Raw genomic sequence first — 26,992 nt, forward strand, 5'->3', positions numbered from 1 at the left:
AGATGCTGGAAACCCAAGCAACATAAAATACTGAAGATGCAAGCTAGGCAGCATCTATGGAATAGAGTATAGTTGACATTTCGGGCCAAAACCCTTCAGTAGGGCCCTCCAGTCTTTCTCCACAGCCACACCACTATCTGTTCTGGCGCTCTGCTTCCCATCCCCTGGCAACTCTAGTTTAAAGACTACTTCTCCCCCACCAACCCCATGCAGCACGAGCAAACCATCCCTTCAGTACAGTTCCCAAATTTCTTGGAAGAGTCCAATAATCCAAAAATTTGAGGCCCTCCCTCCTGCACCATATCCTTAGCCACATGTTAAACTGACACATGGTATGGGTAGCAAACTCTGGTGGTCCTGTCATTTAACACCTAACTCCCTGAACTCACTTTGCAGGATGTCATGACCCTCCCATGGGTTCAATTTGAGACGTCCCTGACCCTGCACCTGGGAGGCAACATCGTATCCAGGAATCTCATTCTCATCCACGGAACCTCCTTTCTGTTCCCCTAACCAACGAATCCCTTCTCATTACAGCTCACCTCTTCCCTTCCCTTCCGAGCCACAGAGCCGGACTAAATGTCAGAAATCTGATTGCTGTGTCTTTCCTCTGCTAGATCATTCCCACCAACAGTATCCAAAGCAGTATACCGCTTTTTGAATGGAATGGGTGCAGGAGTTCTCTGCACCAGCTGCCTACCCCCTTTCTCCTTCTGACAGTCATCCAGTTACCTGTATCCTGCACCTTGGGTGTAACTACCTCCCTGTATGTCTGTCTATCAATCCCTTACCCTCCCAAATGATCCACAGTTCATCTACTTCCAGCTCCAATTCCTTCACACGGTCTGTTAGAAGCTGCAGCTTGCAGTTGTAGTCACCAGGACGCTGTCTTCCCAAATCCCGTAAGGGGAGCATTCCACTATCCTGCCTGGCACACCCACTGCTCTAAATATATAATAACAAAAAATCTACCTACAGCCTGTGCTCTTCTCGCTAAAGCCTCGAAGAACCAAAGCCTCGATTCTCTACTTCCAAAACTGGCCCACTCACACAGCAAAGCACGCAGAAAGAGCCGACTGCCCCTGCTGAATTCTTTTAAGCTCTCTCTCCTTCTATGCAATCCAATGGCTCCTCAGAAACTGTGGTGTACAAAGTGTGCTGACTGCCCCCAATTGCTTCTTTTAAGCTCTTTCCCTCTGTGCAATCCAGTGGCTCCTCTGAAACTGGCACACCAAACGTGGAATTGGTGGGAGTGCTGTTGGAGATGAGAGTAAACAATTGGCAATGCGAGTGAAGTGTTCCTTTCCACTGCTACGTAGCAAATTGGCATGGAATTTGTAGTGACAGAGAGAAGTGGGAACAGAGGGAAGCAACTGGCTTGATGTGTAACGTTTCAATAAGTTTATTGGTTAAGACAAGTCATCTGGTTAAGACAAGTCATCTGAGGAAAATGTACGCAGTAGATGGGATGAGATGAATAAAAATGCAGGGGTATTTTGATCTGAGAAAACGGCATTGTGGTGCAATAGTTAGTACTGTTTCCTTACAGCATCAGGGACCTGGGTTTGATCCTGATATAGGTGGCAGAGTACATAGAGTTCGAATGTTCTTGCAATAGCATAGATTTTCATTGATGTTGACTGTTTATTCGTTTCCATACTGTAGATGCTGCCTGATCTACTGAATTCCCCTGGCATTTTGTGTGTACTGCTATAGGTTTTCTATTAGATAAAGGAGCAGAATTAGGCTATTTGGCCCATTGAGTCTGCTCCGCCATTTGATCATGACTGATCTATTTCCCTCCTCACTCCATTCTCCTACCTTCTCCCCATAACCTTTCACGCCCTGGATTTTCAGAATCTATCCGACTCTGCTTTAGATACACCCAATGACCTGGCCTTCACAGCCAACGAATTCCACGGATTCGCCATCCTCTGCCAAAAGAAATTCCTCCTCATCTCCATTCTAAAGCAATGTCCCTCCACTCTGAGGCTGTCCCCTTTGGTCCTATCTCCCTCACTATAGGAAACACCTTCTCCACACCTACTCTATCCAGGCCTTCCAACATTCTTTAGGTTTCAATGAGATCCTCCCTCATTTTTCTAGATAAGGGACCAAAAATAGCTCGCATTCTTCCAAGTGAGGCCTCACCAGTGCCTTATGAGGCCCCAGCATTACATCTTTGTGTGTTATATTCCAGTTCTCCTGAATGAAAGTCCTGCGAAGGCTTTCGACCTGAAACGTCACCTCTTTCTAAGGATTTGATTTCATTTTTTTACCAATAAAGCCATGCTACCCCCTCTGCCTACCTGCTTGTCCTTTCGATACAATGTATATCCTTGATGTTAAGCTCCCAAATATAATCTTTCAGCCCCGACTCAGTGATGCCCACATCATACATGCCAATTTCTAACTGTGCTGCAAAATCATCTATCTTATTCCATATACTGTGTGCATTCAAGTATAATATATTCAGCCCTCTATTCATCATCCTTGTTGATTTTGGCCCCGTTACACTGCAATCCATTCCACTGACTGCAATTTTACCCTACCATCTGCCAGTCCTTCCTGACAGTCTTACTGCACACTGTTTCTGCCCAGTCCTCAGCCCCATCACTGAGTTTCCAAACCTCCTTCCAAGTTAGTTGAAACCCTTGCCAACAATTCTAGCAAACCTGCCTGTGAGGATATTAGTCCTCCTCGGGTTCAGGTGTAACCCATCCCCTTTGTACAGGTGATAACTTCCCCAGAAGAGATCCCAATGTCCAGAACTCTGAAACCCTGCTCCCTGTGACCAGTTTCTCAACCATGCTTTCATCTGCCAAATCTTCCTATTCTTATCCTCACTGGCACGTGGCACAGGGAGCAATCGAGAGATTACTACCATGGAGCTCTTGCTTTTCAGCTTTCTGCCTAACTACCTAGCTTTTCATTGCCTGGGCTGCTGAGTTCCTCTCGCATTTTGTGTGTGTTTTTCATTGGCTATTCTGGTTTCCTTTCATATCCCAAAGTTATTTTGATTGATACATAAGCAGCTGTAAACACTAATCGCTGTAGATAAATAACAAAAGATACAGAGTTGATAGGCATGTGTGAGAGAATTAGTTTTATGGATACAGGTTTTGGGGAATTGGATGGATGGGGATTACTCCGTTGCAAGCTATTATAGATCTAAGAAGTAAATAAGATGTAATATAATAGTCTTATTATAGTGGATTAGAAACTATCCTTGACATTGCAATAAGATGAACTATTGACCTCAGAATCTACCTTGTTATGATCTTCTTACAGTTTACCTCACTGCTTTTTCTTCGTAGCTGTTACACTTTATTCTGCATTGTTATTCTTTTACTTTGTTCTAACTCAGTGCACTGTATAATCTGATCTGTATGAACAATATGTAAAATAGGTTTTTCACTGTATCTTGGTACATGTGACAATAATAAACCAATTGCAATTCCAATCTTAGAACCCTTCACATCAATTTACCCTGGTGAAGAGGGTTTAGGAAGGAAATTTCACAAAATGGAGATTAGACTGATGAAAGCACAAACCTGTCCTGATGAGTTGAAAGAAGGGACAAATGCAAAATGATTGTTTGTGGATGAGTGGGTTGGTAATGGGGATCCTAGAATGATATAGTCTTAGTAGAAGATACAGAAATAGGACAGGGTGAGAACAAAATTTGAAGACTTATGTGATGGTGTTTCAGATACCAATGCAAGTCACAGAGCACACTATTCACAACTGAATTCTACCTTCCTAAATGATAAGGAGAACTGATTGCAAAGCAGAATTATTGTGGTTGTGAATAGCTCAAATAACTAAATGCATAGAGCAGAAACTTTTAAGTGCTGGTTTTATAAAATGTGTATCATTTCATTTCAGCCTTATGATTGACCTTGTTGAAGTTCAGAAGGAACAGCTAATTGATCAGGTACAGTTGTGTCACATGTGTTGGCCCTTTTCATTTGGAGTCAAATGGATTATCATTTATTGCTTAAACAAAAAGATTTTAAATAAAATAAGTTGACTAATTCTGAATGGAAAGGAACTTTAGACTGTAGTAACAGGTATTGATTGTGACCCTTGATTCTAATGTTCCTGGTATTTGATCATTTTATCTGTGAACAGTGGTTTGATTTGGATGAGGTGAGCAGAGGGAAACTGCACTTGAAATTGGAGTGGCTATCTCTGCTGTCAGCAGCTGACGTTCTGCCTCAGGTACTTAATGTTTTCTCTATTGCATTCTGCAAAGTAAGTGCTGTTATGTTTCGATCAAGTTTTAGGAGATGGATGTTTAATCTAGACATACTGATAGTTTAATATTGTTTTTCCTCTGAATATGACAAGAGTTAAGCTCAAAGCTAATCGGTTATTAACCAGAAGTATCCCCTTACTAAATCGGACAGAGGACTTGAATAGATCTTTACTGCTTTCACTTTTTCCGACATGCTCACTTTGGTTTGCTTAGTAAATGCTTGGACATGGGTGTTTTTGTTAAAAATAGTCGGAACTATACTTATTTAAATATACACTAACAAATTAAGCACATACTGAATGATTACTTTTATAAAAGCCCTCAAGAGGAAGCAAAGCTGGTTACACCCTACCCCCACCCTTAGCTTGCTATCCAGTTTACTGTTGGGTGCTTCCTCAGGAAATACTCTGCAAATGCTTCAATCATAAATTAACTCTAATCTCGCATCTTCTCTCTTCTACACTTTACCATACTTTTGTGGTTTGAGTTTGAGATTTTTGAACTTCAGGTACAATTACCTGAATAGGATCGTCCTTTAATTTTTTTTCTCCCTGACAGTAATAAAGAAATGTTATGTGCTAGTATATTAGCATCCTACACATCGTATATAGTACAATGCACTGAACAATCTAATTTAATTGTATTACTTCTTATGGGGATTGAGATATCATGCTATGAGAATAATGGTGCAATAAATCTAACAGATGCAAATTTCTATTTATTTTTGCTGTGATCCAGGCAATGGCTAGCACCAAAGCTATCAAAGGAACTGCCAATGATGGGCTTTCCTCTGCCTTACTCATCGTCTATCTCGACTGTGCCAAGAATCTGCCAGTAAGTTGAAATGTATTTTCAATATAGTCATTCTTCAGAATGTTGTTTGTGTGAAGATTTTCTGCTCCATCTAAAAGAGACAAATAAGCCACCTGGTCGTGAGGAACATTTGATAAGCTCTGGGCCTATACCTGCTGGAGTTTAGATGTATGAGTGGGATCTCAACGACACTTATCAAATATTGAAAGGCCTAGATAGAGTGGATGTGGAGAGGATGTTTCCTATAGTGGGTGAGTCTGGGACCAGAGGGAACAGCCTCAGAATAGTGGGACACCCATTTAGAACAGAGGTGAGAAGAAATTTCTTTAGCCAGAGGGCGATGGATCTGTGGAATTAATTGCCACAGCTATGCAGGCCAAATCATTGGGTATATTTAAGGCAGAGATTGATAAGTTCTTGATTAATCAGGGTGTCAAAGGTTACAGGGAGAAGGCACGAAAATGGAGTTGAGAGAGATAGTAAATCAGCCATGATGGAATTGCAGAAAAGCTTCAGTGGGCTGAATGGCCTAATTCTGCTTCTATGTCTTTTGGCCATATTTATTATTGGTATTTTCTGCTTGACATCAGTATGTTCTTTGCTAGTTGAAAGCTGCAAAATATTTTTGTTTGCTGACACTACAAGGACCTTCTTCCCCATTTTGAATCACAGAGTCAAAATCTGCTCTGTCCTCTCCCTGATCCATATTCATTCTATGTTATATCTTGGAACAAATCAAGATTGAACTATTTTTCTGAATGCAGCACTCAAGAATTTTACCTCTAAACTTCAAAAATGTTTTTGTTTTGGACATTATATAAGCATTTCAGTGCTTTTACAGAATTAACTTGGACCTGGAACTACTTCACAAAAGCTTTCCAAACTCTAGAGGTTCTTTGAAGTTTCCATAATAGTTTTTTTGGTTTATTTCAAACTTCTGATGTATCTAATGCTAATGTTGCCTCCTATTTGGGGATATCAAATCTATTCTTTTGGTGAGTATTCAAGTATATTACAACAGGTAAAACTATATTTTATGATAGTCTGTAGGATATGGTTGTTTTGAGATAATGGAGTTAATATTAAGGTATTCTTAAACTGATCTTAATTTATTTTTCTTCTATAATTCCTCCTAATTGTAGAAGGTGTAGTCAGGTGTACTTAGGTTGTTGTAATAGTGTCACAGAAATTGAAATCCACCCTTTTTTCAAAACAAATCAGTTTAGCTTTGCAATATATTTCTGGGCAGATTTCATTATTTTGTTGAGATTGCATTTTGGCATAGAATAAAGTTGGTGTTAATGAAAATCCAAATCTTCTATCTTCTGAGCTAGAATGCAACCCAGCATCTTCATCATGACAACTATTGATTGAATGGTGGAGCAGACTCGATGGGCCAGATGTTCCTAATTCTATTCCTATGTCTTATGGTCTTGTGGTCTTGTAGTCTTGTCGGACCTTAATTAGTCAGTAACTGCTCCTGTTATCTGAGATTCCCACTTTCTGCTTATTTCAGATCTGTGCTTTTCAAAGTGATCTTCCTTCACCCTCATTTGCATCTGTAAAGTTGTTTATTTCTCAGCTTTCCTAATGTAATGAAAGCTTGTCTTTCAAAAATGTTAACTTTCCTAATCTCTGCGCTGATTTCCAGAATATTTCTTTTCATCTCTTTAAGATTTCCAAGAATTAGATTTTTATTTAGATTGTCATGCTAAAGCATCGACCATGGTGTAAATGCCAATTTCTATTAGGACTTGCTAATTTTCAGTAAAAATTCCTAGTTCATTTCTCTAGTTGAATAAATGATCTTTCATCTCCCTATCTAATTCATTTTTTTAAAAACCTCTGATCATATACTGGGAGTTGGGTCTTACTGGACCATTGCTAGATTGGTTACTGAGACAGTCTTGGTTGTATGGATGGTTTAACTCTGAGGAGGGGTAGCCTGTTGTAAGCTGTGTTACGTACCCCATAACTGGGTTGCCAAACCAGCAGAAATGGACCACTAGTTGGGGTCTGGTTTAACAGAAACTAATAAAGTTTTATTAAAGAAATAAGTAACACAGTACTCTAATCGTAAGGATATAAATGCAACAGGTTAGCAATGATAAAACACACATGTACACAGAACTAGGGTAATAGGAATCAACCAAGCTCTATCGCAGTCTAGGGGTAAAATGATCAGTCTCAAGTGACGCAGAGTTCAGTTCAGCTTAGTACAGTTCGCATTAATCGCTGTTGTGCCGTTGGAGAGAGAGAGAGAGAATGCAAATTTGATTCAAGCAGACCTTTGATGTTCTTCGCAGTTGGCTTTCGGGCGGACCCTTTTATGTCTTCTGTGGTCACTGACTGTGACCCCTCCGTTCCGGATATGACCGTTCTTCCACGGTGAACCCGGCACCCAGGCAAGGGCGGACACACACACTAGGTTGCCATCGATCGTACCCTTTTCACCCTGTGCATCTATGGTCGGTTCCCGTGAACCAGACCTCCAAACTCCCACCAACTTGTGGGGGTACACCACTCTTCCAGGGTCTCGTTATCTCGTGATCTCGTGGTGTCTTGTGCCTTAGCGAACCTGTTCTTTTTATCCCCCTGCTGGGGTATCACCTGTCCATCAAACTTCAAACAGTTCAGGTTCAAAGCAACTGGTCTGTCAATATTCTGAATTGTGTCTCTTTTCATTATCTCTCTCTCTCCTCTCTCATTAACATTTTGGACGTTTTTCCATTGTCTCCCTTATCTCTCTCTCATTAGCATCAATCTTCTGATAACTTGGTTTTTTGTCACAGCTGTTACATTGACTACTGTAACCACACGATCTCAAAGGCGTCACTACAGAGTGGATGTCTTGTTTGTTGTCAGTTAGGTAATATTACATAGAGGCAAGAGAGACTTCAGTCTTGTATCTCAATATTGGGAATCTTGATGTTTCGAGCAAAGAATACTATGGGAATGAGGAACGGTGCCACAGTAGCCTAGTGGTTAGCACAACGCTATTACAGCTCAGGGTGTTAGGAGATCGAAGTTTAATTCTAGCGCTGTTTATAAGAACGTTCAATGTCTTTTCTGTGAGCTTGTTGATTCCTTGGATCCTCTGGTTTACTCCCATATTCCGAAGATGAAGCGGTTAGTAGATGAATTGGTCATTGTAAATTGTCCTGTGATTAGGCCAGGGTTAAATAGGTGGGTTGCTGGGTGGTACAGCTCACTAGGCCACAAAGGCCTGATCCGCACTGCATCTCTAAATAAATAAACAACTTGTGGATTATTTGTCATTCTTAAAAAATCATCATTAAATTGGAAGACTTAGAATCAGAGTTGCTTCTGAGACTGAACTAACTGTTGACGACAGGATTTTCTGTTGATTTCTATAAGAACTCTTACCCTTATACTTTGTAGAAATAACCAGTTGGTTTTTACATGGAGAACCTCTATGGGTGAAGTTTTTGGATGTGAAATTATTCAGTGTTTCCAAGTTTGAATTATTGAATTTGATGCTGATTTCTACGGTGATTGAGAAACTGCTTCTTTCCTTGTTGCATGCGCACACAGTTTGAGAAATCGTGCACTCTTTAATTATTATTAAAAAGTATTAAATGCATTGGCTACTATTTCTCTCTATCTTAGTTTTCCTCCCAATAAGCCGGCTGTTCCTACATTCCATTCTGCCTTTCCCTGCAGCACGTACCTGTCCAACCCCATCACTCTTTGCTTTCTCTTTCACTTCCATCTTCCTTAAGAATGTCTTCGAAGGAAACTTTGGGTCTGGATACTTGCGAGAGAGGAGAGCAGCAGGACTAGTATTTTGTGAAAATACTTGCTCAATCTTTAGAGACTTTTTTGTGAGTGCTCTATTCTGTTTGCCTTTTTTGTGTGTAGTGCTGCAGTGTGGATTGACACTTAAAGGATTTTTTCAAAATTTTATTGAATTTGCAGAGCATGTTTATTGTTTTGCTGCATGTTCTGACATAGAAAACAGATGTGCAATTCCAAAATCATTGTATTTAAATACAGATGATTATATTATACTTGTTGTTCTAGGAAAACACACAGATGACTTAGCTCAAAATGGGAGGGAAGAAAATCTTAGCATACTTTTGAGAAGAGGTAATTTGTTGCATAAGACATGATTTTATCCTGAAATTTCCTGACTTAAAATATAAACTTAGAAATAGTTTGTGAGTGATGGGGAGAAATATCATCTCAAAATCTTTTCATGCAGATTTTATTCTAGTTATAAGCAGGTTATGCATTTGTTTAGTTCTGAATATTGATTATCTTTGTATTTTTTTAATCCTGCCATTTGCTTACCAAGGGTAATGAATTTTGCTGGGATCTAGTTGCATAGGTCCTACCTAACTGTTTCTGGGGCGAAAGCTAACAGAACTAATACCTATAGATTGACTAAAGGAAAGGTGCCATGTGATGCAGAAGCCAGTCTGGTACTGCTCACAGGGTATGCCCACCCGTGTTCCAGCACATTATTACTAATTACTAAAGAATGAGGAAAGACAACTGGCTTAACATTATTAATAAATTCTCAGCAACCTTCAACTTTGTCCATTGCATTTCCCAATTGCTCCTCAGTTGATCAGGTTGTCACTTTTAAGATTGTGCTTTCTTAAAAGTAAATCCTTCATTACTATTAACCCCACCTTATCCTAACTTTAAATTTGATTTGTTATAAGCTTCACTAATCTGCCAATTGATACAATTAATTTATAACAACTTACTTGTATCTTTTTTTCAGATTTGATCCTCTGAGTCTAAGTTCTTTTGGCCAGACTGTCCAGTTTTAAAACTGTCCTTACTTTTGCACTGGTGAATTTAATAAATATTGATAAACTTATGAATCAAATCAAGGTGAACCAACCATTTTACTCCATCACTTGGCTTAGCAACTGTATTCTTTCATGTCAGTGTTTCTGCTAGAGGTCTTTCAATGCTCAAATTCTTCCCTCTCATTTCAGTTCCAAGATTTCTGTGTGGGATGTTGTGCTCATTCCTCTCTATAACAGAATGCTAATTATGCATTGCATGTGCAACTTGTTAACCCTCTGTTCATTCTTTCCTGGTACAAAGCGAAACCCTTTTGAATTTAACCCTGAACGCATGAAGAAGGCCAATATTTCCAAATCTGTGAAGGTAATCTGATGATCAAAGACCGAAGACCATAGACAGTCATATAACGATGGGAAAAAGTGGCTTGGGTTTACATTAATTGTGATATGAAGAAAATATTATGAGAAGATTACTGTTAAATGTCAGCTGATGGCATAGCATGTAACATAGTTAGCAGTAAATATTTGATCATTTTTAGTGATTAAAGCCTTTGGATCAATTCTATGAAAGCTCATTTGGGCAGAAAATGGCAAATGAAATTTTATCCAGAGAACTTTAAGGTACTGCATTTGGGAAGGTGCAACAACACAGAGGAATGCAGAGCAGGGGAGGAGAATCTAAGTAAATGATAAGGTGCTATATGGTGTGTAGCAACAAAAAGTACTCTGGAAAGTATGGATAGCATTAGAGTTGATCAGACAATTAAAAATATGGATTGGTTTCATTTATTTGGTAAAATTTTAAATATAAGAATAAGAAGATCATGTTAGAACTATGTACAAAAGCTAGACCACAACAAACATTCTGTGTCTAGATCTGGTAGACATTATAGGAAAGAAGTAATTTCAATGGAGAGGCTGCAGAGGAGTTTTCATGGTGTTGCTTGAAATGAAAATTGTAGCTGCCATTGTTTTCATTAGATCAGAGGAGGCTGAACAGAAATCATCAGTTTGCCTTAACCAGGATAGGGAGAGGATCAAATACCAGGGAAGCAGATATAAAAAATTTATACTTAAAATTTATGAACATATTTTTAGGATTAGAAGATTTTAGTTATAGGTATATACCAACCTTTTTTTTTGGAACAGAGAATTAAATTGAATTGACTTTATTACTTACATCCTTCATATACATGAGTAAAAATATTTGTTATGTCTCTGTCTAAATATGCAATTTATAGTAATTTATAATAAATTGTATGTACAACAGGATAGTCAATATAACATAGAAATACAGCTGTGTCAGCATGAGTTAATCAGTCTGATGGCCTGGTGGAAGAAGCTGTCCCGGAGCCTGTTGGTCTTGGCTTTTATGTTGTGGTACGGTTTCCCAGATGGTAGCAGCTGGAATAGTTTGTGGTTGGGGTGACCCGGGTCCCTAATGATCCTTCGGGCCCTTTTAACACACCTGTCATTGTAAATGTCCTGAATCGTGGGAAGTTCACATCTACAGATGGACTGGGCTGTCCGCACCACTCTCTGCAGAGTCCTGCGACTGAGGGAAGTACAGTTTCCATACCAGGCAGTGATGCAGCCAGTCAAGATGCTCTCAATTGTGCCCCTATAGAAAGTTCTTAGGATTTGGGGACTCATACCAAACCTCTTCAACCGTCTGAGGTGAAAGAGGTGCTGTTGTGCTTTTTTCACCACATAGCTAGTATGTACAGACCAGGTGAGATCTTCGGTGATGTTTATGCCAAGGAACTTGAAGCTGTTCACCCTCTCAATCCCAGATCCATTGATGTCAATAGGGGCTAGCCTGTCTCCATTCCTCCTGTAGTCCAGACCAGTTCCTTTGTTTTTGCAACATTGAGGGAGAGGTTGTTTTCTTGACACCACTGTGTCAGGGTAATGACTTCTCTGTAGGCTGCCTCATTATTATTTGAGATTAGGCCGATCAGTGTAGTGTCGTCAGCAAATTTAATTCGCAGGTTGGAGCTGTGAGTGGTGACACAGTCGTGGGTATACAGAGAGTAAAGGAGGGGGATAAGGAAGATTCTAAGGTGTATAAATTTATTTGGGACGCATTTCCTTTTGTTGAGAGGCCAACAAGTTATCAACAATTTATAAATTCTACCTATTTATTAAATAGTAGAACTTATAGGGGGATTTTTTCATCCAGACTATACTAGAGATTTAGAACTCACTGCCCAAAATTGTGCAGAGGAAGATATTCTCTAGTTAAATTTAATAACTGCTTAGGCGTGTACTTGAACTGAAGGGGTAGGGGCCAAGATTAGGCTGTTTAATTTGATCTTGACCAGCACAGCCTTATCAGATAAATGATGATCTCCTGTGTCATAATGTTTTTCTCATCCTAATTAATTAATTGCTCCATTGGGGGGTGGATGGAACTAAATGATGGATGAGTTTGACGTGGACAAATTCGAGGGGAAACTAAGTTGGAAGGAAGTTGCATGGTGATATTAAACCATGCATTTTTTGCTCATTCGCAGGGTTTGAGGGTTTCTCTTGCCATCAGCTGATGTACCAAATTGCCTATTTGTTTACAGTGATTGCTATTCTGCCACACATCTCAGGACCCTTGCACTAGAAATGATGCTATAATTGGACTGTAAATTTAGCTAAATATTTTCATTGGGCACATATTAATGTGACTTTTTGTGGTCTTCGGTTAAACCATTGTTAGTATACTAATTAACTCTGACTAAATTACTGTGCATTATGATTTTTAGGACCGAGGTGGTGGTTATATACTTCTATCTGAATTTTCAAATAAAGTACAATTAAAATTAAATTATAATGTAAAAACTACAAAGAAACCAATTGAGGAAACTCAAACTGTGGAAGTATTTTCCTAGCCTCATGGATTGACTCAAATTACATTTGTAATAACTAACTCCAGCATCTTCTTAATTATCTTGTTGAACTTTCTGGGCTCTTGCAGTTTTAAAATGATTTTTATGTTTATTGATCAAAACATTTTTTTATTTTCATTGAATATGACTAGTTCTAATGTATTTCCCAAATGAAAATAGACTCTCCTTTTATGCCATGTTCATAATTCATTGTATGAATATACGGATGATTGACAAAAACTTATTCAGCCACAATATACAATTGGTCAATTACTTAGTCTCAGTCCGATTTCATAAATTCACCCAGATAAGAAAGTGTCATTGTATATAGTTGTAGTGATTTCAGGAGAATGGAGAAAACTGGCCGGAAAAAAAGGTGGTGGGGATATATAAAATAAGTTAGTAAATATTTCTTTCTTAATTCAGATCCATTACTAATAAAGTTAATGTGTATATTCATTTACCTTGTAAACAAAGAATTCATGATGAATATGTAAATGAAAGCCTGGCATTTTGACTGCCTTTTCCAATGGATGATAATGACATTTGTTTTTGTTAGTAACAAAATGCAGGACTTATTAGAAAGCATAATAAATAAATAATTATCTCAAACTGTACAAGAAAACATTAAATGGTACTTTTGTGAAAATGTTTGACGTTATTTTTGAGTTTATTGCTTTGTTAAGAAAAATGAATCATTTATTTATTACTGGGTTTTTTCCCCCAGCTGGTTATTTTTCTGCCAATTTCTTCTATTCTCCTGAAAATACTGGGCTCACTAGCTAAGTTTGAATATTTGAGTAGATGGTTTGAGCTTGCCATTTTAACATCATTTTGCTAACAAATTGCCATCAGCTTTAAACGAAATCTGTTTTCTATTGAGATTCACCATATGTAACTTTTGATTAACTACAGATTTGATAGCAGATATAATAAATGTAGTCTTGCTCCACTTCTAACTAACAGTTGAAATTTATGAGAACTGAAACTACACCTGTAAGGTAAGTGCCATTTGTCCACATTGCAGATCTGTCACTCAAGTTTAAATTTATTTGCTAACTGATGCCTTTCATTGCAGCAGCAACAGCTGTGTAGAAGAATGAAGGATCCATTCATTTCATCAAGTGGGGTTCCTGAATCAGCCTGCTGCTGTGAGGCCAACTTTCTTTAAAAGGATGGCCACAAATGGCTCTCTTTTTTTTTAAGGAAAGGTTTCAAGCTTGTTCCATAGATGTGGATGTGCCTTTGGGGAGAACTCTTTTCTTTCCCCACTGGATAAAATAAAAGGGAAAAGTATAACATTGGAAATATATTGTTTGCGTAATGGCTTCTTGAATTCTACCCAGTTGCTGCCTGTTATGACCCAAATGGAAGGAGAGGAAATGTCTAACTCACTTTCAGTACTAAACAGAATAACCTGATTGTGTCAACCATAAATAGATTTTTGACATAACTTCTTCATTGACCTCCAGTATTTTTAATTTTCCATCATAGTTTGGGAAGAAAATGAACAGTGAGCCGAACCCATTTGTCCAACTGTCAGTGGGACATAACACATATGAAAGTAAGGTGAGCAGCTATTCTTCTATCGTGAGCCGAACTTTAGTGACTGGGTTTGTATTTAAATTTGTTAGGGATCATGATTTAATCAGTTTTGACCCTCTTCTCTTTGTTTTTCCATTGGCCATCTCCCATTCTACAAACCCCATTTCCAGAAAAGTTGGGATATTTTCCAAAATGCAATGAAAACAAAAATCTGTGATATGTTAATTCACGTGAACCTTTATTTAACTGACAAAAGTACAAAGAAAAGATTTTCAATAGTTTTACTGACCAACTTAATTGTATTTTGTAAACATACACAAATTTAGAATTTGATGGCTGCAACACACTCAACCAAAGTTGGAACAGAGGCATGTTTACCATTGTGTTACATCACCTTTCCTTTTAATAACACTTTTTAATCGTTTTGGAACTGAGGATACTAATTGTAGTAGATTTGCAATTGGAAATTTTGTCCATTCTTGCTTGATATTAGACTTCAGCTGCTCAACAGTCCGTGGTCTCCGTTGTCTGATTCTCCTCTTCATGATGCGCCATACATTTTCAATAGGAGATGGATCTGGTCTGGCAGCAGGCCAGTCAAGCACATGCACTCTGTGACTACAAAGCCACGCTGTTGTAGCCCGTGCTGAATGTGGTCTGGCATTGTCCCGCTGAAATAAGCATGGACATCCCGGGAAGAGACGTCGCCTTGATGGCAGCATATGTCTCTCTAAAATCCTAATATACGCCTCAGAGTCAATGGTACCTTCACGTACATGCAACTCACCCATGCCGTGGGCACTGATGCACCCCCATACCATCACAGATGCTGGCTTTTGCACTTTTCGCTGATAACAATCTGGATGATCGTTTTCATCTTTGGCACGGAGAACTCAACGCCCGTTTTTCCCGAAAACTAGCTGAAATGTGGACTCATCTGACCACAGCACACGGTTCCACAGTCTTTCGGTCCATCTGAGATGAGCTCGGGCCCAGGGAACTCGCCGGCGTTTCTGCATAGAGTTGAGTATGGCTTCCTCCTTGTGTAATACAGTTTCAAGTTGCATTTCTGGATGCAGCGACGGACTGTGTTGAATGACAATGGTTTTCCGAAGTACTCCCGAGCCTAGGTGGCTATAATTGTCACAGTAGCATGACTTTTCTGTGCACTTTTCAATCTTATTTTAACTCTGTCTCAACTTTTGTTCAGTGTGGTGCAGCCATCAAATTCTAAATTTGTGTATAGTTACAAAATACAATTAAGTTGGTCAGTAAAGCTATTGAAAATCTTTTCTTTGTACTTCTGTCAGTTAAATAAAGATTCATGTGAATTAACATATCACAGATTTCTGTTTTTATTGCATTTTGGAAAATATCCCAACTTTTCTGGAAATGGGGTTTGTACATATTCTTACAATACATACACCCTATTACAGCAACAAGTTTCTAACACAACAGAATTCCTGTTATCAACCTGCCAGTTTTCCCTTTGACTTCTATTTCATCTGAAAATACTGGCTTCTGACACACCTTCTGTTGTTTCACATTTTATTGTTCAGTCCTGCCTCAGATATAAACAGCAATGAAATCTTCCTCTCCTTTGTCTCAGATCCTTCAGATCACAATTCCATTATTGCATTTCCCCCACTCAATAGCTTTTGACCTCCCTTGCTTCATTCTGAAGTTACATTACCTCTGGTACATTTCTGTTTAAATCAATGCACATTTTGCCTTGTCATCTTCCTGAGGGTTGTTTTGAGAATTGTTTCTATGGAGGGGAATAAAAAGTTGATGTTTCAGGCCAAGACCCTTCAGGACTGGAATGGAAGGGAGAAGAAAAAGAGCAAAGATTCTGGCTTCTTTCCTTTTCCTTTCCAGTCCTGACAAAGGACCTCAGCCCCAAATGACTGCTCTGCTACTTGACCTGCTGAGTTCCTTCAGCTTGTGTTACTCTGGATTTCCAACATCTGCAGAATCTGTTGTGTTTATGATGGTGGATGGGGCTATTTATGTTCAAGGAAGTAACAAGAAGGATGGGATGTTAAAAGTCTGAGCATCGATGAAGCGAATGTACTGGACAGGGCCAGGAAATTAAACAAGGGGGAGTGTCAGAAGTGATTCGGACAGTGGTCAAACTGCCAAACAACAGCACCTTTTTCCAAGTTTTCCTGACAAGTGTTGGGGCTGATCAATATTAAGCAGCATTCTGCATGTAGAAATTGGGCAGCATACCCGCAGATGATGCCTTACTTGCTGTGTATATCTAGCATATCTGATTTTATTTCTGTCATTCCTGTATTCTTTGTTGCTACATTATTCATCACATGGTCTTGTCTCACTATTTACAGATCCGATATCAGACCACCGAACCTGTCTGGGAGGAAGCATTTACTTTCCGTATTCACAACCCACAAATTGTGGACCTGGACATTGAGGTACTGTGCTTAAGAACAAGTTATTTTTACTATAGAATGTGACCTTTCTTCTTACAATCTGTTTAAGCATAGAGGAAAAGGATTTAAGGTGTGACAGGGGAAGTTTAAAGGATATGTACGTAATAACTTTTTATTACATGGCAAACGGCTGAATGGGGCTGATAGGGGCTGTGGTGGATGAAGATACAATAGTGATATTTAAAAGGCTTTTAGATAAACATGCAAGTATGTGGAGAATGGAGGGATGTGGATCTGTGCAGGCAGAAGAAATTTAGTTTAATTTGACACAAGCAACATGAGCCAAAGGGCCTGTCCCTATGCTGCAGTTCAAATTCAAATTCAAGTTCAAGTTCAAGTTCATTATCATTTGATTGTACATATATACAACCAAACAAAACAATGTTTTCCGGGCTTTGGTGCTCCCACAAAACATATATCACACACAGTGCATAAAACAAAATGTTACCTAAAATAAGTTTGTAAAATATCTGCAGTGCTGTTTGATCATTGGAAAGATGAACAGGACAAAAACTATCACCATTGATTGGAACCTATGAGGCCTGTGAGACTGTGTGCACTGCCATCTTGTGACTGTGAGTACAGTTCTCTGTTCTCTGTTTTGCTCAATGATTTTAAGTCATGCTGTTTTTCTGCTTTGCCCTGTCCAGGTTAAAGATGACCATCACCAGTGCTCACTCGGTTCATTTAATCTGCCTCTGGAGAAGCTGCTGGAAGCTGAAGATCTAACTATGAACCAGCGGTTCCAATTGAACAATTCTGGTCCCAGCAGCACTGTCAAGATGAAGATAGTGCTTCGAGTATGTGTAATCTGTCTCTTTGGCTCATTTAGTAAAAGGCTAAGTTCCATTTTCTGTAGCCAAATATATTCATTCATTTAGAGACTGATTCTTGATGAAATAGAAATTCTCTTGAAGAACAGCAGAATTATTCCAAGTCGAAAAGATACATCAGAATACACTCAGTGGTCAGTTTATTAGGTACACCTGCTGAAGAATCTGGGCCTGAAATGTCGACTGTACTCTTTTCCATAGATGCTGCCTGGCCTGCTGAGTTCTTCCAGCATCTTGTGTGTGTTATTAGGTACATCTGTACACCTGCTTGTTAATGTAAATATGTAATGTGGCAGCAAATCAATGCATAAAAGACATGGGCAAGAGGTTCAGTGGGTGAAAATGCTTTGTTAATGAGAGAGGTCAGTTGAGAATGGCCAGACTGGTTCTAGTTGACAGGAAGGTGGCAAAAACTCAGGTAAGCACATGTTACAACAGTGATGTGTAGAAGAGCACCTCGGGATGCACAACATGTCGTACCCTGAAGTGGATGGGCTAAAGCAGCAGAAGATCACGAACATACACTCAGTGGTCACTTTATTAGGTACAGGAGGTACCGAATAAAGTGACCACTGACGGTAGGCTGCCTGAACAATATACTAAATTTCATTTGATGACACATTTATGGCTACTCTCGTACTCTCTTGACTTGTACTCTTCCCATTGTTTGTACAATTGCACGTACGGGAAATTGCATGGATAGTTGAAATACTCGGAGAAGGAAATCACGGGGGTGAGTACAGATGACAGGGAAAACAATAGTGGTCGAGAATTTACTAGTTAGGGGATCAGGCAGGTGTTTCTGCAGCCTCAGATGTGAATCCATTATGGTATATTATATTGTGTTGGTACCAATGATGTGGATAGAAAGAAGGGTGAGAATTTGGCAGAGTTACAGGCAGAGTTTAAGTGGCAAGGAAAGAAGTTGCAAATCAGGGCCATTTCACAATCAGGTTTATTATCACTAATATATGTCATACAGTGTATTGTTAGTGTGGCAGCAGTACAGTGCAAAACGTAACATTACTATGTTACAATTAAAAAAAAAATAGTGGTAAAGAGGAATAATGAGGTAATGTTCATGGGTCCGTGGACTGTTTTTAAAATCTAATGGTGGAAGGGAAGAAGCTGTCTCTAAAATGCTGAGAGTGCATCTTCTCTCTGATTGTAGTATTGAAAAGCAGGCATTTCCCAGATAGATAATGACAGATACTGTACTCTCAAAGGCACTGCCTTTTGAAGACGGTGAGTACTGAAATAAGATGGAGTGTGGCTGGAGAATTGGTGTAGGATTGAGGCCATAGATTTCAAAGAATTGAGATTGCTTCTGGTGAAGTTAGACCTCCACAAATGAGTTGAGTTGCACCTTAATAGGAATGCAACTCCCATCTTCATGATTGGATTTTCACAGCTAACAAGGGTCATAGTAGTTGGGTGGGAGATAAGCTTGGCTGGGAATAGAAGTTAAGGGCTCAGGTGAAAGGATACTTAGGAAGGGGAAAAGGCATTGATGTAATATTACGATAAACAAAGTGCATCAGGAAGAAGAAACATAAAAGTACATCAGAGAGATGCAAAGATAAAAATAAAGGCTGTCTATCTGAATGCACCAGCTTTCATAATGACATGGATGAGTTGAGAGCACAAATACCGTTAAAAGCTGATTACCTGTAGGAACACTGGCTTCAGGGTGGCTATGGCTCTGAACTTAAAACTTGGAGAGATATGACGTTTAGGAAGGATGAGAAGAAATGAAAAGGAGGAGAGGAATCTTTGTTAGTAGTGTGATGACTCAAGTAGTGAGGAATGATTGTATGTTAAGATCTGGAGTCAGTCTGAAATAGAGTAAGCAGTTGCAGGTGGCAACAAAGTATTCAATATATTAAAGAATATATTCAAAGCCACTCGATGTCTGGATATTATGGAATCACGAGATATTGGGATAATAATGGAAAATGGTGGTGTGTTTTCTGCAGATTGGTATCGGGGGTGGGGGGGGGTGGGTAGAGGGGAGGTAGCCTTATCTATGATACAGCATAGGAATGGGCCCTATAGCACAACTCATCCATGGTGACTGTGCTACCCTCTGAATGCAGCCTCTCCTTGTAAGCCAGGCCCCCAAGTCCAGACAATATGCTGGTAAAGTAGGAATAAATTCTAGTTAAATAATATCTAAGTATTACCTCAATATAAAGCACTGGTGAGGCCTCACTTGGAGTATTGTGAGCAGGTTTGGGTCTGTTATCTTAGAAAGGATGTGCTGAGACTAGAAAAGGTTCAGAAGAGGTTCGCAAAAATGATTCCAGGATTGAATGGCTTATCCATAAGAAGAGCATCTGATGACTCTGGGCCTGTATTCACCAGAATTCAGAAGAATAAGGGGTGACCTCATTGAAACCTATTGCATGATAAAAGGCCTTGATAGCGTGGATGTGGAGAGGGTACTTCCTATGGTGGGAGAGTCTTAAGACCAGAGGACACAACCTCAGAATAGACAGGCATCCTTTTAGATCGGAGATGAGGAGGAATTTTTTAACCAGAATCTGGTGAATCTGTGGAATTTGTTGCCACAGGCAGGCATGGAGGCCAAGTCTTTATGGATGTTTAAGGCAGAAGTTGATAGATTCTTGATTGGTCAGAGCATGAAGAGATACAGGGAGAAAGCAGGAGATTGGGGCTGAGAGGATAATTGGATCAGCCATGATGAAATGGCAGAGCAGACTCACTGGGCCAAATGGCCCAATTCTGCTCCTATATCTTATGGTCTTCCAGTCTTATATCTCTTGTTAACTGTTCCTGAAATCTGCCAGCTTTACCTTGCACCCGAACACGAACTTGCAGGCTCTGAATTCTTGACATCACACTTCTAAAGGCCTACCACTTTGCAGACACTTTTGCATGAAAACAATCTCACCAAATCAACCATTGCAAGATTCCACCTAGTGGTTGAAAAATTTGCTCGGCCCGGTTCAGGACCTTAACTAGTGAGCTGGTCATATCCTTTTTCATAACTATTTTAAAACATTAGACCATAAGGCATAAGGGCATAATTAGGGCATTCAGCCCATCGAGTCTGCTCCACCATTGCATCATGGCGAATCCTGGATCCCACTCAACCCCATACACCGGCCTCTCGCCATTTCCTTTGATGCCCTCACCAATCAGGAAACTATCAAATTCCGCCTTAAATATACCCATGGACATGGCCTCCACTGCAGTCTGTGGCAGTGCATTCCACAGATTCACTGCTCTCTGGCTAAAAAATTCCTCCTTGCCTCTGTTCTAAAAGGTTGCCCCTCAATTTTGAGGCCCCTTGTTCTGGATACCCCCACTGTAAGAAACGTTCTCTCCACATACACCTACATAGTCCTTTCACCATTCAGTAGATTTCAATGAGACTAGACAACGGGGTGACCCGTTAGGGCACTCTTTGAGAGAAGGATAGTGCAGTCTGATGTGAACAGAATGAACATTAAATTTTCCTGAATGCTATTGGTATCGCTTTGCTTTGGAAATTGAAGAAAACCTCAGTTTATTAAAGAAGAATGACGCGTAGCAAGGCAATTATAGCTCCTCTTTGTTTAATGAAAGACACTTTTGATGGCATCATTTCTGCAAACCATACCAGAGTTGACATGCATCCAATGTCACCTCCAACCTTGCTTGGAATTGTTTCTTCATTCCTGAAATACTTCTCTGCAAGTCAAACGTGGTTTTTTCTTGTACAGACCTGGTCGCAAGACTTATGGGCCAAAGAACTAGCCTTCAGCGAATGATGAGTTCATCTACAGCTTTTGGTTTGGGTGATGTGTCCCAGTGCACAACAGGTTAATAAAGATAAGTGGTGTTGGACCTGGTTAATGAAAGGCAAGAGCCAGATCAAAGTGCCAGGGTGAAGTTACACTGAATCTCCTGTCATGAGATCAAGAAACACATGGGATAACTTTCCCACTGCCCACAGAATTGCATCCTAATCCTACCCCTTACACTAAACCTAACCCTAGCCATCACACTCCAAGTAACCCTTGCCTACACAGCCCAACCAACTCTTGCCTACACAACCCTACACCTGGGCACTCATTTTCTACAATACAACATCATCCCCCACAACAAACCTAAGTAATACCCCCATCACTTTAGCATATTCATAACTATAAAATCTTAAAATTTGTGTAAGGAGGAGGAAGCTCCCAATAAAGACAAGTGTTGGACCTGGTTGGCGTGGGCCAGGTCAAAGTGGTAGAGTTGCATTACTCTGAATCTCATGTAGTAAGTTCAAGAAGTACAAGAGGGATAATTTTCCCACTGCCCCCTTAATTTTGCCTACGATTTTTAAAAAAAATACTATGACTCTTGCTAATTTGTGCCCCATTTAGCTTAATTCTCTTGTTATTAGTTGGGGGTACAAATCTCTTTCTGCATTTACATAAAAGTTGCTGGTGAACGCAGCAGGCCAGGCAGCATCTCTAGGAAGAGGTGCAGTCGTTGTTTCAGGCCAAGACCCTTCGTCAGGACTAACTGAAGGAAGAGTGAGTAAGGGATTTGAAAGGTGCTTGAATTTCCAGCATCTGCAGAATTCCTGTTGTCTGCATTTACATGCCATTTTATACAAAAAGTGCTTAATTCGCCACCATATAGCATTTTTAAGCGACACAGATCTGCAGAGTATCTTTGCTGCCTTCTACAAATACCTGGAAATAGAGTCCTGCTATATATTTTGAAAGAAAAGCTCAAGATTAAATAGAGATGATAATTTGACGCACTGTGGAAATTGAATTCAGACCCAAGGTGTAAAAGAATTTTTTGTCAAACTCAACCTTTGAAAAAACAGCATACTATAAAGAAGACACTGGCTTTCCTTTTGCAATCTGTCCAAGGGAGAATTATTGTAGGATAACTGGTCTACATCTCCTTGGGCAGATTCTTATAGGGGAAAACCAGTGTTGAAATAAGTTGGTCATCTTCCTTCAGTATCATCCCTTCAAAGAAACTTTTCTACTTTCCCTTTGCAGTCCAATCATTTCTGAAATGACCCATTCTACCCATGCTCAAAATGTCTAGCGGTTTCTGTTTTATTTCGTAAACAAGTTGAATATCACAGATAATCAATTCAATTTCCTCCTTGCCAGTTGTTAATTTCAGTCCTAAATTCTTCATAGGACTTGCATCTAAATTGTCTGTATATTTCTTGATAAGCTGTGACATAATTCTTACGTTTTGCCATTTTCATAGATACTTGCCATTGAAAAGAAAGACAAAGCTACAGATAATTCCTCAGCTCAATTAAAGAAGCAACCGTCGCAAAGCAAGGATAGCAGGAGGTCGACGCCAAAAATGCAGCCAGTCACCCCCACAGAATCGAACAAACCAGCCCTTTCTGTTCCTGCTACGGCCAGCATCAAAAAAGATGAGAAGATGGACAAGGTGGAGATCAGCAGTACTTCTTCCCAGAGTCCCCAGAGGTCCACGAGTCTTCAACAAACTTCAATTACTCATGTCACCTCTAGTCCAACAAACTCTCCTTCACACCTTGCGGCCAAAGAATCAACCCCAAGTATCGCATCTGACATATCGCTACCCTTTGCTACACAGGAGTTACACCAGAGGCTACGTCAACTGCAGAAGTATAATCCCTACTCACTTTAACATTCAGCGGGGGTTGGGGAAGGTGGAATTGCATAATTCTATCTGGCAAGCTAGCTTTAATGATCAACTCTTTGGGGTTTGTTTGCTACAATATAAATGCCCCTGAAGGAAGGGTGTTTTGGGTTTATGAAACACCATGTATTTCTGTAGGAACAATGAGAGAGTGAAACATTCTAAGTTGCTACAGAAGAACTTACTGAGTTTGGGACCACATAATGATGGTTAAAACCTGGTTAAAATAGTAGCTTTGAAGAATGTATTGGTGCCAGGCTTGGAATGATTAAAATAGAAATAGTGTAAATAGAAATTAGAAAGGCACACAGTCAGAGATTCAGATTTACTTATTGTAATGGTCTAATGAGTGTCCCTGCTTGCGTGAATCTCAGTGTTGTAAGACTCCAAGCCAGAATGAGATGCCAAGGAGTGAAGTTCCTCTACCCAGCATCTTATTAGCAAATGTACAGTCGCTGGAGAACAATATTGAGGACCTAAGGGCAAGATTGCTGTATCAGAGGGAAATGAGGAATTACTCTGTTCTGTGTTTCATGGAGACATGGCACACTCTGAACGCGCTGGATGTGCCAGTAAGAACTGGAGGCTTCTCACTATACAGGGTGGACTGAACTGCTGATTAGGAGAAGGCAAAAGGTGGGGGCGCTTGCTCCCCCAACCTAGAACATCTTAACGATTAAGTGCTGACCATTCTAATACCAAGAGAGTTCTCCTCCATGATCCAGAAACTGCTCACCTTGATGCATTCCAAATCATAGTCAGGGACTTCAGTTAGGATTGTTGGAAGAAATATATAGCCAATTATCCTCATAAAATCTGTAGCACCAGGGGTCCCAACATGCTCGACCACTGCTACACTATAAAAAGGTATGCCTACTGTTTCATGCCAGGACCACATTTCGGGAAATCTGACCTTTTCTACCTGCGTATAGGGAGGGGCCAAAGGTCAAGACTCTAGTAATAAGGATAACAAAGAGGTTGACGCAGGAGGCAGAGGGCCAGATCAGTGGCATTCAGGTATGGTGATCCAGTAAGATGCAAGAGGTCCAGGTACGATGTCCAGAAAGCCATGTTACGTGTGAAGTGGCAAATCTGGACCAAACTTGGATCACTGAAGGATGCTTGACCAGCTGTGAAAGGGCTTGAATGCTATTACCTCTTACAAGGTGAAACCAAGTGATATAGATGACAACAAGGCCTCGCTCCCTGATGAGTTCAATGCTCGCTTTGACTGTCAGAACATGGAGGAACCTTCATGAACTCCCACAACCCCCCAATGATCCTGTGATTTCAGTCTCTGAGGTTGACATGAGAGCATCCTAAAGAGGGTGAATCCATGGAAAGCATCTGGCCTAGATGGGGTACCTAACCGAGAACTAAATACCTCTGCTGATCAACTGGCTAGAGTGTTCACCGATACCATAAACCTCTCATTTTGGCATTGAGGTTTCCAACTGCTTCGAGCAGGCTTCAATTATACTGGTGCCTAAAAAGGATGTGGTGATCTGCCTCAATGACTGTCGTCCAGTAGCATTTACAGCCACTGTGATGAAGTGCTTTGAGAGGTTGGTGATGAAACATATCAACTCTTGTCTGAGAAGCAAATAAAATTCACTCCAATTTGTCAATCGGCACAACAGGACCACAGGAGATGCCAGTTCATTGGTTCTTCACTCAACTCTGGAACATCTGTACAGCAAAGATGCATACATCAGGATGCTCTTTATCGACTACAATTTGGCATTCAATAACATTGTCCTCTCAGGACTAATCAATAAGCTTCAAAATCTTGGCCTCAATTCCACCTTGTGCAATTTGGATCCTCAATTTTCTCACTTGCAGGCACCAGACAATTTGGATTCGCATCAACATCTCCTCCACAATCTCTTATCAGTATAGTTTCACCGCAAGCCCATGTGCTTAGCCCCTGCTCTACTCACTTTATGCTGTACTTATGAATGTGAGGCTAAGCACAGTTCTAATCTAATATTTAAGTTTGCTGATGACACCACTTCGTAGACAGGATCAAAGGTAGTGATGAATCCGCATATTGGAGGGAGATTGTAAACCTGTCTGAGTGGTGCCACAACAACAACAACCTCTCACTCAACATCAGCAAGACCAACGAGTTGATATTGACTTCAGAAAGAGGAATCCAGAGGTCCATATGCCAACCCTGGTCAGGGGATCAGAGATGGAGAGGGTCAGCAACTTTAAATTCCTCAGTGTTACCATTTCTGAAGATCTGTCCTGGGCCCAGCACATACGTGGCTCAAATTCCTTAGAAATTTGCAAAGATTCGGCATGATATCTAAAACTTAAGACAAACTTTTAGATATGTGGTGGAGAGTATATTGACTGGTTGCATCGTGGCCTGGTATGGAAACACCAATACGCTCAAGTGGAAAATCCTTCAAAAAGTAGTGGATACAGTCCAGCTGGTAGTATTTGAAGAAGTGATGAGTGTCTGAGAAATTAGGCAAAGCAGAATTCACTCTGCTCTGTGTATGATCCATCCTACATCCTAGCTAACAGAGTCGATACCTAATGTACAGAGATATGAATTTATGAACAAGGTGCAGGAGTAGGCCTCTCAGCTCTTCCAGCCTGCTCTACTATTTAATGAATTCCTATCTGATCTGTTTATAACTTTAACTCCACATTCTGCCTGTTAAAGGTAGCCTTTCACCCTCTTACTTATTAACTACCTCTGTCTTAAAAATATTCAATGATTTAGTTTCCAGTGCACTTTGGGGAAGCTTCCAAAGTCTCAATGATTTGATCCCTATATCTGGATTCTCCCTCAGAAGGAACATCCTTCCACACCTATCCTGTCAAGATCCTTAAGAATATTATGTTTTTCTTTCAAACCACTTGTGTTTGACTGCATTGATATTCTTGCTAAGTAAATGTTAATGCTGTCTAATGTTATAGAACCTGGTACTCTGATCTTCTGCTTTATATATGAGTTTTAACTCATGTTTTGTTTAATCATGTTGTGTTTAATCAGAATTCATTTTTCAAGTGAATATTTGTGCTGCTTTTGTGTTGTAGTGGAACAACTCTTGGCCAGTCACCACTGGGTCAGATTCAACTGACACTTCGGCACAGTTCTCAAAGAAACAAGCTGATTGTGGTTGTGCATGCTTGCCGGTAGGTAACAGGGTGTGCTAGTGATGTGCACACATTATCTATATGTGGGGTTTGTAAAGTAAACGCTTTGAAAATTTGGAATTTAGTGTGTGTGTGATCCACTCACTTAAGAATTAACTTTTTTTAAACAGATTCCTGTTGAATGTCTAGCTGATAAAAATCAAGAGCAACTGTCTATGTCAGGGTCCTGATATCTATATCTGAGGAAGGGAGTTCATATGCAGCTTATCTCTAACTTGGATGAAAAGAGATAAACTGAAAATGGACTGCAAGAAGTATTTCAGTATATCTGAAATCTTCACTATAAATTTCCCTTACATTGCACTCACAATAGATGTCATTTGAGAAGGTTAGAGATTAAATTGATTTGTGTCTTAACACCGTATTGAGGAGAGGTTGCTACGGGTTCCACGAGGGATTGCAATTTAAAAAAAATCATTGCACAATGCTAACCAGTGGTGGGCAGTGACCAAGCAGCCCCATTAGCAATCTTGTTCATGGCCGCTCAGTCCAGTATGGCAGTGTGCAGTAGGACTGTGTTTATTTGCTTGAGTCCATTCTCAGTTTTTGACGTGAGATAAGGGAGGACAGAGGGCTGATAATTGATGAGCAC

General features: G+C 40.0%; 1 protein-coding gene across 2 annotated transcripts in view; it reads left to right on the plus strand.

Annotated features, from left to right (window-relative positions):
* esyt2b (extended synaptotagmin-like protein 2b) overlaps nt 1-26,992 on the plus strand; it is a 193,338-nt gene that overhangs the window by 152,255 nt on the left and 14,091 nt on the right. Inside the window, exons 11-19 of one of the 2 annotated variants that reach the window (XM_072254027.1) lie at nt 3,889-3,937; nt 4,135-4,224; nt 5,000-5,095; nt 10,160-10,222; nt 14,232-14,306; nt 16,631-16,717; nt 17,386-17,535; nt 22,801-23,192; nt 26,281-26,379. In XM_072254027.1, coding sequence (XP_072110128.1) covers nt 3,889-3,937; nt 4,135-4,224; nt 5,000-5,095; nt 10,160-10,222; nt 14,232-14,306; nt 16,631-16,717; nt 17,386-17,535; nt 22,801-23,192; nt 26,281-26,379 — 1,101 coding nt within the window. The remainder of the gene's footprint in view (nt 1-3,888; nt 3,938-4,134; nt 4,225-4,999; nt 5,096-10,159; nt 10,223-14,231; nt 14,307-16,630; nt 16,718-17,385; nt 17,536-22,800; nt 23,193-26,280; nt 26,380-26,992) is intronic. The other variant, XM_072254028.1, reaches the window with a different exon arrangement.

The sequence above is a fragment of the Mobula birostris genome, chromosome 3 (assembly GCF_030028105.1).
Source record: "Mobula birostris isolate sMobBir1 chromosome 3, sMobBir1.hap1, whole genome shotgun sequence".
Classification (NCBI taxonomy): domain Eukaryota; kingdom Metazoa; phylum Chordata; class Chondrichthyes; order Myliobatiformes; family Myliobatidae; genus Mobula; species Mobula birostris.